Source organism: Diceros bicornis, chromosome 15 (genome assembly GCF_020826845.1).
Source record: "Diceros bicornis minor isolate mBicDic1 chromosome 15, mDicBic1.mat.cur, whole genome shotgun sequence".
NCBI classification, from domain to species: domain Eukaryota; kingdom Metazoa; phylum Chordata; class Mammalia; order Perissodactyla; family Rhinocerotidae; genus Diceros; species Diceros bicornis.
Window position 1 is genome coordinate 39844280 of NC_080754.1, and position 13618 is coordinate 39857897.

The following is a 13618-nucleotide window of genomic DNA, read 5'->3' on the forward strand; positions in this document are numbered from 1 at the left end:
AAATTGAGTAAAATTAATAATAACAACCTCAGACATATAGGTAGTTATTATACTTTTAATATAAACTATATACTTCTAAAAACCTATTCTAAGGACAATCTAAAAATGGAGGAAGTTTTACACAAAAAGATGTATACTGAAGCATCATCTATAACCACAAACTGAAAACAATATAAATGTCCAGCTATAGAGGAATGCTTAAGTAAACCACAAACCGTCAGTTTGTGAAGTATTATGCAGCCACTTAGATGATATTTACAAAGACTATGTAAAAATATTTTAAAAGACAGACTATAAAAATACATATGCAGTGATGAGACAATTATATACTTAGGATGTATTTACTAAGCACTTCTGAAAAAATGAAAATCTAAGCAATATAGGCAATGCTAATCACTTCCAATATATTAGCATCATGGATGATTTTAGAAAAGAGAAAGGAGTATAAACTGAGGGCATGTTGATAAGATAAACAAAAAAGTTTACAATTACATACAAAGACGCTAAGTTCTTATTCCCATATTTTAATTTATATCCTATCACTTTAAAAAAAGGATTTGGGGCAGCTTATCAATATAAACATTATATAGTAAGATCAATGGGGGGAAATGGTTAAGTTGGGTAGAAAGGAAAGAAAAGACAGGGAAAACATGAAGCCAGGGGTAGGCTGATAAATAGAAAATTCTAAAGGCTTGCAAGAGGTAGATTCAGGTCTGCTGAGGTCCTTAGCAGCCAACACAGAGAGGGGACAACTCAGTCACGAGATCTAGTGCTCATAACAGAAACGCAGTACAGGGTGGCGTCACGGTAGTTCCATGGAAGAAATCTCGAGTTTTATACTTAAACCTTGGCCGACAGTATGACTGTTAAAAAGATACAGGCAATTTTAGGCTACATTCATTTTCATATTCTCCAGAGCATAGAAGTCTCTCTGTAATCTGCACTGGCCTGTTTCACTCTTGGGACCACATTTTAAGAGAGATGTTGATAAAAAGAACTGGTATCAAAATGGCAGGAGGTATGGGAAAGCATAGCATACAAGAAATGTTACAAGAACAGGTTTTGCCTGGAAAAGAAGTGACTTAAGGAGAGACATGAAGGCTATCATTAAACATTTTTAGGCTTCTTATAAAACAAAACAAAGTCCTGTTCTGTGCTCTTCAAGAAATCAAACTAGGACAAATAAGATCAAGGTTTAGGAAAAAAGGCAGTTTTAGGTAAATTTATGAAAGAATCTTCCAAAAGTTTATTTACTAAATGGATAAATGTTTTGGGAATTACTGTACTCCATGGTGATGGTTGTGGATGACTACCTGTCAGGGATACAGGATACGGGAATTTCACACAATCTGGGAACTTTAAATTTTACATAACTCTAACACTTAGAGTATTTAGTATTTAATGTAATTATTACAGTATCAAATATATTATGTACTACAGAATTTCAGAATACACAGAGATCACTATGGGCTTAAATAGCCAGGAAAAGTTACATAGGAACTTGAAGAACGGAAAGAATTCAAACAGGCATTCGAGGAGGGGAAGAGCATGAAAGAAGACACAAGAAGGCCCAATGCATTTCTGGGACATGAACAGACTGACCTGGCTGGAGTAGGATGTTCACGCAGGGGATTAGAGTGAGAGAATTTAGGGGAAGTATGTCAAGCCAAAATGTGAAGAGCCCTGAATAAGGGGCAGGGGAGTCTGAACTTGAATAACAGGAATTCAAATCAAGGCTTCTCAGAGAGGAATAGATTAATGGTTCTCCTATTTCAGGAAGACTAATCTGATGGTGGTGTGCAGAATGGACTGAGGGAAAAAGAGACAGATTAGAATTAAAGAAGCTAATCAGGAGAGGGTAGAGTAATAGCCTCACAAGAGCAGGAAGGGTGAAGGGTAGAATATAAGAAAGATTATGAAGAATAATGGTCTGCAACTGAACAAATATTTAGAACAAAGAGGGAAGAATCAAAGATGGCTTTGAGAGTTAACAAAGAAATAACAGGGAAAAATGATACTCCAGTACAAATAAAGATCACATGGTCACAATTAAGGTCTCAAGGCCAATCAATACATAATAAACAGTAAAATTAAGTTTTCCAGAAAGACTGGTAAGAAATACTTTAAATACTATTATTTTAAAACACTGTCTCAATCTTTCACTAGAAACTCTAAGCGATATGGACAAGAAAATATGTATGAAAACTATGTAAACAATTCCATTTATTTTGGGAATTAGGGTTGGGCCCAGTGCAATATAAGATGGTATGTGCAGTGCTTAAAATAAAAGGAAAACAAAACTATTTTAGATCTTCTTCTGAGTAAGTGGGACCATATCCTGTCCCTCTGTATGTTCTTTATTTGTTTTCAGTTCTTCTCTGAGACCGTAAGGCAATCCAGTCTTACAGTAATCTCTAGAAAATAACTTAAACATGAAGTTAAGCAGTGCTCTCTATCACCAATGGAGGGCAAATTTCAGCATGCCTTAAGGTTGAAAAACGTGCATTTGTAGAACAAAGGGAACAAAAAAGGAATTCTGCAGATGTACTCAGATTCATTTAGTTCAATTTTGGGAGCCATTAATGGGAACAATACGGTAAACCATAAAGCAAGGGTGCTTTGGGAGAAGTTCAATATTAGGATTACATCTTACATAGAGAAAATGTACATGAAACTATTATAGAGAGGGCCCAAGGGAACATTAAAAAAAATGGTCTGTCTTCCAACAAGTTAAATATGTTTACTATATAAAATTGGGAAAATATTAAAAAAAAAAAAAAAAAAGACAGAAAAAAAGGGCAGGGGAAATTGCCCACAATGTCATTACTTTAATTACTCCAACATTTTGGTATACTTCTTTTGTGTTTTTTACACCTATTTAAAATCATGGTTGACCTCATACTATACATATAGTTTTACACACTCTGCTGACTTACTATAATGGTAGTTTTCCCCCATGTATAGAAAACACTTTGTAAAATAGAATTTATAATGGCTGCATAATAAAGCAGGTGGACGTAAGAGTAAAAGATTTCTTATAATCTGAATCAAAAGTATTACAACCTCGTAGAGTACTTTACATTTTCTAAAACATGTTCACTTCTATCTTTATCCTTAGGAGATAAGCATATTCTTTATCCTTATGAGATAAAAAGACAAGGCTTATTATTTGCCTCATTTTATAGCAAAGTAAATAGATTAAAAAAAAAAATTTCAGTAACTTAGCCCCAGGTGACACAGTAACAGTGAGCTCTGATCAAAGGTTCAAGTCTTCTGATTATCTGACCAGTTCATCTTTTTAAAGAGTACAGATTCTGCTGTAAAACAAGCCCTCCCCCAATATTCAGAGGAGAAAGGAGTGTTGCAGCAGCAAGCATAACACATTCAACAAGATCTACTCTGCTTCCACACTCCTTGGCCTCTTGTCTCAGAAGGCCTAACACTACCACTATGTGTACCAGGTGAAAAGAGACTTTGATTTCTGGGAAGTAAGGTTTTGTTACAATACCTTCAGATTGTGTATGATATCTATCCGCTTGTTCTGGCTGTCCTTGAAGTGAACTTGAACTCTGACAGGAAACTCACCCCAGCCTCTCCTGGTCAGGTGAAAAGGAGGCTCTCTAGGGGAAAGCAGATATTAACACATTAATCCACGTTCACTCTCTCATTCTAGACAGGAAAAGTTTTCTCAGATAAGTTAGAAAGTCACATCCTTCTGACAATCATTTAGGTTTCCTCATTTGAAGTTAAATTAATATAGTGAATTCTGCTAAAATGCTAATAAAAGAAAAATACAACTCAAACCTACATTAAATTTCCAACTACTGAATACTTAGAGGTAAGACACTTATATAATCCAATGTCATTATTTTCACAGACAGGGAACTAAGGTGATTTGATGGATGTCACAATATTAGAGCCAGAATCCTTGTCTGGTACTTGACAGACACAGACTGTGAGGTACAGGTTCCCTACCCCCGGCACTCATATTTATTCCTCCACTTGGCAAAAACAAAATAAATCACGAAAATGCTCAATCTGAAAGCGACAATTTATTTGAAACTATCTGCTAAGAGAACTTAAAAAGATTTTATGTTCACAAAATCATCTTCCCCAAACAGTGACTATGATTTTAGTGGACAAAGGGGAATATATGTGAATGCTAACTGGACTAGAGAATTTTCAGGCAAAATGTAATTTGAGAAGGAAAAAAAAAAAGGAAAATTGATGAAAAAAGACTATCAAACTTAGTAATTGGTGATGGGTACATGAGGGTTCAGTACACTATTTTTGTGAATGTTTGGAATTTTCCATAATAAAAAATTTTTTAATTTGACTGAGAGATCTTTAAGTACTCAAAAACAACATGGTTTAAGTTAATAGGGAAAAGAGAATGCCTTTAAAATGAAAATGTTCATTATGAATCACTGGCTAGGAATTACTGTAATGGGAGAGGATGCCAAGATTGCAAGGAGAAAGGAACTTTCAGCAGGATGTGCTGTTGGAAAACTAAGGAGAGACATGAATTCAGTAAGGGCAGACTCCAAGGACACAACCGGGGAGTAGTCTAACAACAGGCCTGAACTGTCAACCACAGAGCCGGAGGCTACCTGGAGAGCCCAAGACAGGAAAAATCCCTGAGTATGAGAGTAGCCTAGAAAGTGGAGAAAGCAACACTTGTGTTATAACCCAGAGAGAAAGGAAAGCAAAGCAAACTAGAGTGCCCTGGATAAAGAAACCAGTTGAATACCAGCTCAGTTAGTAAGAGAAGTAGCCACAGTGTTGGCAAAGATTCAGACAGAAATTAAAAGATAAGCCTGGGGTCAAATGAGAAGGTGGACTTGAGACAGCAGTTTGAAAACAGATCCAAAGCCCAAGGTACAGTGGGGCCTAGAGCATGGTGGACTTAAGAGTAATTAAAGGAAATTCTATTGATGGCAAGTTTAAATTCCAGTAAAGCTAAGCAGATAGTCTAAACTCACTGTGCAATATGTGGCAATTATACTGTTTGTATGCTGAATTTCTCTCACTCCGGATACAGTAAACTAGCTGTGTTCCTCAATTTTACGTACACAGGCTAAACTTCAGTGAACGGACAGGAAGGACTGCTGCCAGGGAAGACAGACAAACAGCACAAAGGCCAGGAAAAACAAACAATGCTTTTAACAGGAAATTCCTCCATAGCCATATTTTTGGAAACAAAAAATGAATCTAAGACCTACCAACACACAGGACACCACCTATGGAAACGTTATACTTCAAAAGATATACGTATTTCACACAAAAAAGGACTGCCTCTCCTGAACAGACTTCCATATTTCTACAGCCATGCGTCGCTTAACAATGGGGATAGTTCTGAGAAATGAATCATTAGGCGATTTCGTTGTTGTGCGTTTGTGTAACTACACAAACCTAGATGGTACAGTCTACTACACACCTAGGTTATATGGTACTAATCTTACGGGACCACTGTCATATATGTGGTCTGTCGTTGACTGAAATGTTGCTATGCATGACTGCAGATTCCTCATAAAAGGTGAAATACATTGGTGACCAAGAAGGAAAACCACAGAATATAGGAATAAAAAAATAGCTTTACTAGAAATACAGAATGGAGTATAACTCCTTACACAACTAATTAATTCAAGTAACCAACCAGTCTTTCAGGATCATTTCTAGTGACCCAGAACTGATTACTTAATGAGACTCTCCATTACATTTCTGAATAGCTCTGTTATAAAAATATTTCACCTTCCTCCTGCATGTTAGTTCTAGTATGCCTTCTGGAGTCACAAACAAATTTTCCCTCCCCATGAAAGAACTTCAAAAGAACTAGGACATTCCCTTAAGGTTTTTCTTTTCAGGATGAATACATTCTGTTCCTTATAACAGCAGCAGAAGCAAACACATTGTTTACTATGATCCAACCACTGTACTAAGCCCTTTATATCTATTAACTTATCTAATCTTTATAACCACACTATACAACATCCTGAGACACAGAGTGGCTGAATAACTAACGTGCCCAAGGTCAGAGAGCAAACAAGTAGTGGAGCCAGAATAGAAACCCAGGCAACAGGCTCCAGGGCCCAGGCTTTAACCACTAGCTAGTCCATGTCCCTGTGGTATCAGATCTCCTCACTACCCAGACGACGCTCCTCCCAGATGCAGAACAGCATGGCTAGATCCTGTCAGACTATAGGGTATGGCAAGTCTACTTCTCATAAATCAGCCTAAGATTGCAATACCCTGTGGAGTGATTTGTTTTCACTTTTTACTTTTCTAACGTGCCTACTAGAAAATTTAAAATTACATATATGGGTTATAATATATTTCTATTGGACAGCGCTGCTCTAGAGAGTTCCTACATTTGAGCTAAATGAAACAGATACAAACGCTTTGAAGAGGCTCACTAGGATGTTTTCAAGAGCCCAGCCCACTCTAGTCTCTCATGCACCAAGGGCAGGATTATTTTACTAAACTTCTCAAAGGCAGAAACCACTGTTCCTCATCTCTGCAATGTATCAAGTCCTGAGCCTAGCATACATTTAGTGACTGCCTTGTGCCTAAAAGCAAAGTTTATGAGCACAGTTTTCAGGAATTTGACTAAGGATGGTCACAGCAACTGAACCAAATGTAAAAAAGATGTTTCTATAGGAGCAGAATCTACCCATGCTCTTTACCATGTAATGTGCTGTGATGAGAAGATTCAGTGTGCATGAAACACACACATGTGCTTTGATCCAGAGCTAAGATTAACCCCAGGTTTCACAGCAGCTGCAAAGGATCTCCCCTACTCACCACATTACTTTAGATACCTGATGCAAGAAACATCCGAAGAGCCTTATACAGAACACAAAGAGTTCTAGTTAAACCTAGGACACATGTTAATGTTCTGTCCTACTTTATATTGGTTATACCATACCTGGAGTTTAAAGTTCAGTCCTAAGAAGAGTATTTTAAGAAGAATATAAATAAACTGGAGTGTGTTAGGGAATATAACCTGGATAGCAAAGGAACACAAAACAAAGTCACATGAGTGACAACTGAAACAAAGGTGGATATGTGGCCTGGAGGAGACTGGAAGAGACCCAACAGTTGCTTTCAAAAATATCTGAACAACAGCTACATGGAAAAGGGATTATAATGATTCTGTGTGGTGTCATAAAGCATATTAAAGTTTACTGTTTAGAACTTAAAGGAAGTTAGGTCTCCCCTCAATATAATGAAAAACTTCCAAATACAGCCACCTACAAATGGAATGGCCCACTCAGGGATTCAATAATTCACTCAACAACAAACACGAAGTGAGCATTTACGTCATGCTAGGTAATATGCTAGACCCTGGAGATATAAAGACAGGAAAGAAAAGGTCCCAAACATCAAGAAGCTCCGAGTCTAGTAGGGGAGACATATATGCAAATTAACACATGTAATCATAGACTTATGTATATTACTTGCTAAGAAAACACAGAGGTGTGGCTGATCACAGCAAATTATTTCTCCAGAAGTTTTAAACACCAGAAGCATATATGCAAGGATTTCTTTTAAAATACTATTTAAATATCATAACTTCATAGTTAATAAGTATGACTTGGGATGTGGTAATGGTGTGATTCATAGGCTGTGAAAAACTAAGCAGTCAGATATGTCACAGCAGCCGATCCAGGCAATACTGTCAGAGTGGCATGGACCAGACTGAAAATAACTGTCAGAGCTATTTTGATGATGTGAAACCTCATAAATTTCACAAAACCAAGTTCACTTATTATTGGCTGAAGATACCCCAGATGTACAAGATGAAAGAGAAATTTGAAGATCTTCTCCTTGGCTTTCCTCACTCTGTTAACCACACATCCTGATAAGTGTGATCTGCCACACATTTACCTACAGAATAGTAAAGATTTCTTAGTAAACATAATTTTATGTATTATGGCATGATACATTTTTTGCAATTAAAGTAAATGAGTGTGTTTTACAAATTCCAATTCTTGGAGTGAGAACTGAGAAATAAAACAGACATTGGCTTGCATTGTTAAGTATTAAGGGTTTTATCTAAGGAGTTTTTAATCTCAGTTTTTGGTAAATCAGATGTTTATCATCAATAAAAAATGTGATTAATATATTTTAACTGATTCACATAATTTATATTAAGTGAAATGTTTTCCTAAGGCAGCATGCTTTATTTTTTACCATAAGAGAATTTCTTATTGATCTGGACACTGAAATATATATTCTTTTTATTATTTATATTTTTATAGACATAGCACTTTTTAAACTTATCTATTTCCTATCAAACCCACTAAAATATCTTTATTAAAACACTGGGCTAATTTGGAATCAGGATATCTAAACTCAGAAAATATTGTCACTCTGTCAGCTATTTTAAACTATAAAATATTGTTCGTATCCCAAGCATTCAAGTAAATAATCATTTACTGTAATTTAACCTACGGAAGAAAGTAGGGCAAAGAAGGATGCCCTGAGGAAGTAACCTCTGAGTTATGTCTTGGAGGATAAACGGTAGATCTTCAGAAAGATAGCCACAGTGTACGTGTGCATGGGTGTGAATGAAGGAGACAGGCTATAGGAAGATGGTACTCCTGGCAGAGAAAACAAGTCTAGTCACCAGTGGACTTCTAGGAGAGGCTAGTTGAGAAACAGGGCATTTCTGAAGGTTTCATGAATCAGGCACAGATTTAAACCAAATCACAGACAAGTTCTTTTCAACACTAATGTTTAAGAGCCTAAGAATGAAATTGCTCCTTTATCAATTAAACTCTACTACTGGAATAAAACAGAGTATCAACATTTTTCTAAGGTTGTATTCAGTGAAGTATGTCAAGAAAATGAAGCAAGTTTAATAAACAGTAAAAGAAAAAAATCTTGTTAGCATTGGAAAACTACTACACTGATTGATTCTCCTGGGTAGAGAAGAGAGAGAAAGATTTATTATCATAAAAAATGTGAAAACTAATCATTAATTCAATGCAATTTCAATCTATAACTTGATAGTTGGATTCTAAAGTAAGATGGAACAACATATATACTCAAGACTGGCCAAGAAAAAATTTTAAAATAATAATTATCAGGGGAATACACTCTACCAGATATCAGAATATGCTATAAAGCAAAACAATTAAAATAGTGTAATACTGGTACAGGAATAAGTATTATTAACAGAGTTTAGCATCGGATCCATATTTATGTGGGAATTTAGTGTGTGTTAAAATGTAGGGAAAGGACAGATAAGCTGATAATTGATATGTGGACAACTTAATCATCGATATGAAGAAGCTAAACATACTGTATCACCTAGAAAACATTTTATTTCCCAGGCTGGCACAGTAGCATAGCAGTTAAGTTCACGTGCTCTGCTTCTGTGGCCCAGGGTTCAGAGGTTGGGATCCCGGGCATGGACCAACACACCACTTGTCAAGCCATGCTGTGGCGGCATCCCATATAAAATAGATGAAGATGGGCACGGATGCGAACCCAGGGCCAACCTTCCTCAGCAAAAAGAGGAGGAGGAGGATTGGCAACAGATGTTAGCTCAGGGCTGATCTTCCTTACCAAAAAAAAAAAAAACCTTATTTCTACATATTCCACTTTCTGACCACCATCTCCACTCCTAATCCAACTCTTCTTTGACCCCACTGGGACTTCCACTTCTTGCCCATACCAACTTCCACTGCCCATCACTGATCTTATATAATTTCCTTCTCTCCTTACTCAACTTTGATTCTATGTATATCACTACCATAACCTCATTATTAAAGTGAGGAAATCAATGAACTGGGAGATCAGGGTTTTGGGTGAATTGTCTATTTGCATGTCAAAGTATGAATGATCAAGAGTGCTGGTAGAGAGAATCAGTAAACTAGGTGCTGAAACTGTTTTGAAAGAGGAGAGTGACTGGGAAATTAGTAGGTGCTGCAACAAGGAGCAGCAGATCATACGGTGCTTCAAAGGAGGTGAGGTTTTTCAGGAAGGAAGGAAAAGGTGGTCTGGAAGCCACAAACGTGAGCAAGAAAGACACGCACCCCACCCCTAGACACAACGGCACATGGTGTCTGAGGGAAAAAACAGCTGCTACTTGAAAGTTGTTCTCAGGAGAAGCAGTGTTCTCAGGAGACAGCCATGTTTTACTTAAGAGTCAAGAGTCGAGGGAATGTTCTGAAGAGAGCTGAAGATATAGATTTCACGGATAATAAACCACAACCACTTCCAGATACAATGAATGTATACGTGATATGTAATGTCAGAGAAAGGCGTAAAGAACACATCTAAATGAAACAAATTTCACAAGTGTATATATTATCATTCCATCTTTGTGAAATAACAACAACAAACAACTACACTAGGTTAATATATATAGGAAATATATCATTAGGGGTTACTTCTAAGAGGGTGAGATCATAGGGAACTTTCGATCTTAAATATTTCTGTAATGTTAAAATCCTGTATTTAATTCTATTATATTCTAATATTCACAAAAAAGAGTAACATTTTTCTATTTATCTGTATTTATATAAACAAGTTTAGCTATTTCCAGGTGGAAGCAAAATCAGCTAACATAATTCATATGGTAACAATCTGACAGGAAGCAACAATGCCTGTTCAGTGAGACAGTAACATGCAAGATGAAACCACAGTTAAAACTATAATATGACTAAAAGTCAAAGCTGAGTAAATTATTAATACAAGAATTTCAAGGGAGTGTTCTCCAGTTAAATCACTTTTCTTCCACTTCAATAAATCTGTACTTCTTCAAGTGTGCTTACCGAACTTCCACAAGGTCATTTGGTTTATAGCTGGGATGAAGGAAGAACCAAACTTTCTTGACAAAATGATTAATGCTGGGTTCTCTACGAGACCCTCGGACATATACCATCCACTTGTGGGTTGATTGATCATTTTCTTCTCTCTTATCAGGAGGTATATACCTACAGGAGAAAAAAAAAAAAATTCTTTTTCCTTCAAAAACCTAACAAAAGAACTCCTACTTAAAACAAGATTAAAAATCAATTACAAGAAGAAAACTGGAATTCACAAACACATGGAGATTAAACAACATGCTAGTGAACAACCAATGGGTCAAAGAAGAAATCAAGAGAGAAATCAAAAAATATCTTAATACAGGGGCCAGTCCAGTGGCATAGTGGTTGGGTTCACGCGCTCCGCTTCAGAGGCCCAGGGTTCGCAGGTTCGGATCCCGGGTGTGGACCTGCACACCACTTATCAAGCCATGCTGTGGCAGGTGTCCCCCATATAAAAGTAGAGGAAGGGGCCAGCCCGGTGGTGCAAGCGGTTAAGTGTGCATGCTCCGCTGTGGTGGCCTGGGGTCCGCCAGTTCAGATCCTGGGCACACACCATTGCACTGCTTGGCAAGCCAGGCTGTGGCGGCCTCCCATATAAAGTGGAGGAAGATGGGCACAGATGTTAGCCCAGGGCCAGTCTTCCTCAGTAAAAAAAAAAAAAAGAGGATTGGCAGATGTTAGCACAGAGCTGATCTTCTTCACAAAAAAAAAAAAAAGTAGAGGAAGACAGGCACAGATGTTGGCCCAGGGCCAATCTTCCTCAGCAAAGAGAAGAGGATTGGCAACAGCCGTTAGCTCAGGGCTAATCTTCCTCGCCAAAAAAATAAAAACTTAAAGCAAATGAAAATGGAAATACACTATACCAAAACTTAAAGGATGCAGTAAAAGCAGTTCTAAGAGGTGAGTTTTTGAGTGATAAATGCCTACATTAAGAAAAAAGATCTCAAATAAACAGCCTAACCTCATAACTCAAGGAACGAGAAAAAGAACAAACTAACTGCAAAGTTAGTAGAAGGAAGGAAATAACAAAGATCAGAGTGGAAATAAATGAAACAGAGACTAAAAAGACAATAGAAAAGATCAACGAAATAAAGAGCTGGTTTTTTTGAAAAGATAAACAAAACTGACAAACTTTTAGCTAGACTAAGAAAAAAAGAGAGAAGATTCAAATAAATGAAATCAGAAATGAAAGAAGAGACATTACAACTGATAACACAGGAAGACAAAGGATCATAAGAAACTACTATGAACAATTATATACCAACAAATTGGACAACCTAGAAGAAATGGATCAATTCCTAGAAACATACCAACTTCCAAAACTGAATCATGAAGAAATAGAAAATCTGAACTAAACAATTACTAGTAAGGAGACCAAATCAGTCATCAAAAACGTCCCAAAAAAGAAAAGTCCAGGACCAGATGGCTACACAGGTAAAGTCTACCAAACATTTAAAGAACAGTTAATACTAATCCTTCTCAAATTCTTCCAAAAAAATAGAAGAGGGGACACTTTCAAACTCATTTTACAAAGCCAGCACTACCCTGATATCAAAGCCAGAGAAGGACACTACAAGAAAAGAAAATTATAAGCCAATATCCCTGATGAACATAGATGCAAAAATTCTGAACAAAATATTAGCAAACAGAATTCAACAGTATATTAAAAGGATCATACACCATGATCAAGTGGGATTTGTTCCAGGGATGCAAGGATGGTTCAAGATCCACAAATCAATCAATTCGAATATGATACACCACATTAACAAAATGAAGGATAAAAATCAGACAATCATCTCAACAGATGCAGAAAATGCATTTGACAAAATTCAACATCTATTCATGATAAAAACTCTTAACAAACTGGGTATAGAGGGAGCGTACCTCAAAATAATAAAGGTCATATATCACAAGCCCACAGTTAACATCATACTCAACAGTGAAAAGCTGAAAACTTTTCCTCTAAGATCAGGAACAAGATAAGGATGTCCACTCTTGCCACTTCAATTCAACATAGTATATAGTCCTGACCAGAGCAATTAAGCAAGAAAAAGAAATAAAAGGCATCCAAATCAGAAAGGAAGCAGTAAGAAGGAAGTACAACTGTCTGATAAATATAGAAAACCCTAAAGACTCCACCCAAAAACTGTTAGATCTAACAAACAAATTCAGTAAAGTTGCAGGATACAAAATCAATATACAAAAATCAGTTGTGTTTCTATACACTAACAATGAACTATCGGAAAAAGAAATTACGAAAACAATCCCATTTATAATAGCATCAAAAACAATAAAATACTGGGGCCAGCCCCGTGGAGTAGTAGTTAAGTTCACGCACTCCGCTTCAGCGGCCCGGGGTTCGCAGGTTTGGATCCGGGGCGTGGACCTATGCACCACTCATCAAGCCATGCTGTGACAGCGTCCCATATACAAAATAGAGGAAGATGGGCACAGATGTTAGCTCAGAGCTAATCTTCCTCAGCAAAAAGTGGAAGACTGGCAACAGATGTTAGCTCAGGGCCAGTCTTCCTCACACACACACACACAAAAACAATAAAATACTTAGCAACAAATTTAACCAAGGAGATGAAAGATTCATACACTGAAAACTATGAGACACTGATGAGTAAAACTGAAGAAAACACAAATAAATGGAAAGATATTCTGTACTCATGGATTGTGAGAATTAGTAGTTAAAATGTCCATACCACCCAAAACCATCTATTGACTCAAAGCAACCCCTATCAAAATTCCAATGGCATTTTTGACAGAAATAGAAAAAAACAATCCTAAAATTT

General features: G+C 36.8%; 1 protein-coding gene across 8 annotated transcripts in view; it reads right to left on the bottom strand.

Annotated features, from left to right (window-relative positions):
* Positions 1–13618, bottom strand: part of YEATS2 (YEATS domain containing 2) — a 99014-nt gene that overhangs the window by 52441 nt on the left and 32955 nt on the right. For all 8 annotated transcript variants that reach the window (XM_058556242.1, XM_058556241.1, XM_058556237.1 and 5 more), the window contains 2 exons: positions 10785–10946; positions 3509–3620 (listed from right to left, as the gene is read on the bottom strand). In XM_058556242.1, coding sequence (XP_058412225.1) covers positions 3509–3620; positions 10785–10946 — 274 coding nt within the window. The remainder of the gene's footprint in view (positions 1–3508; positions 3621–10784; positions 10947–13618) is intronic.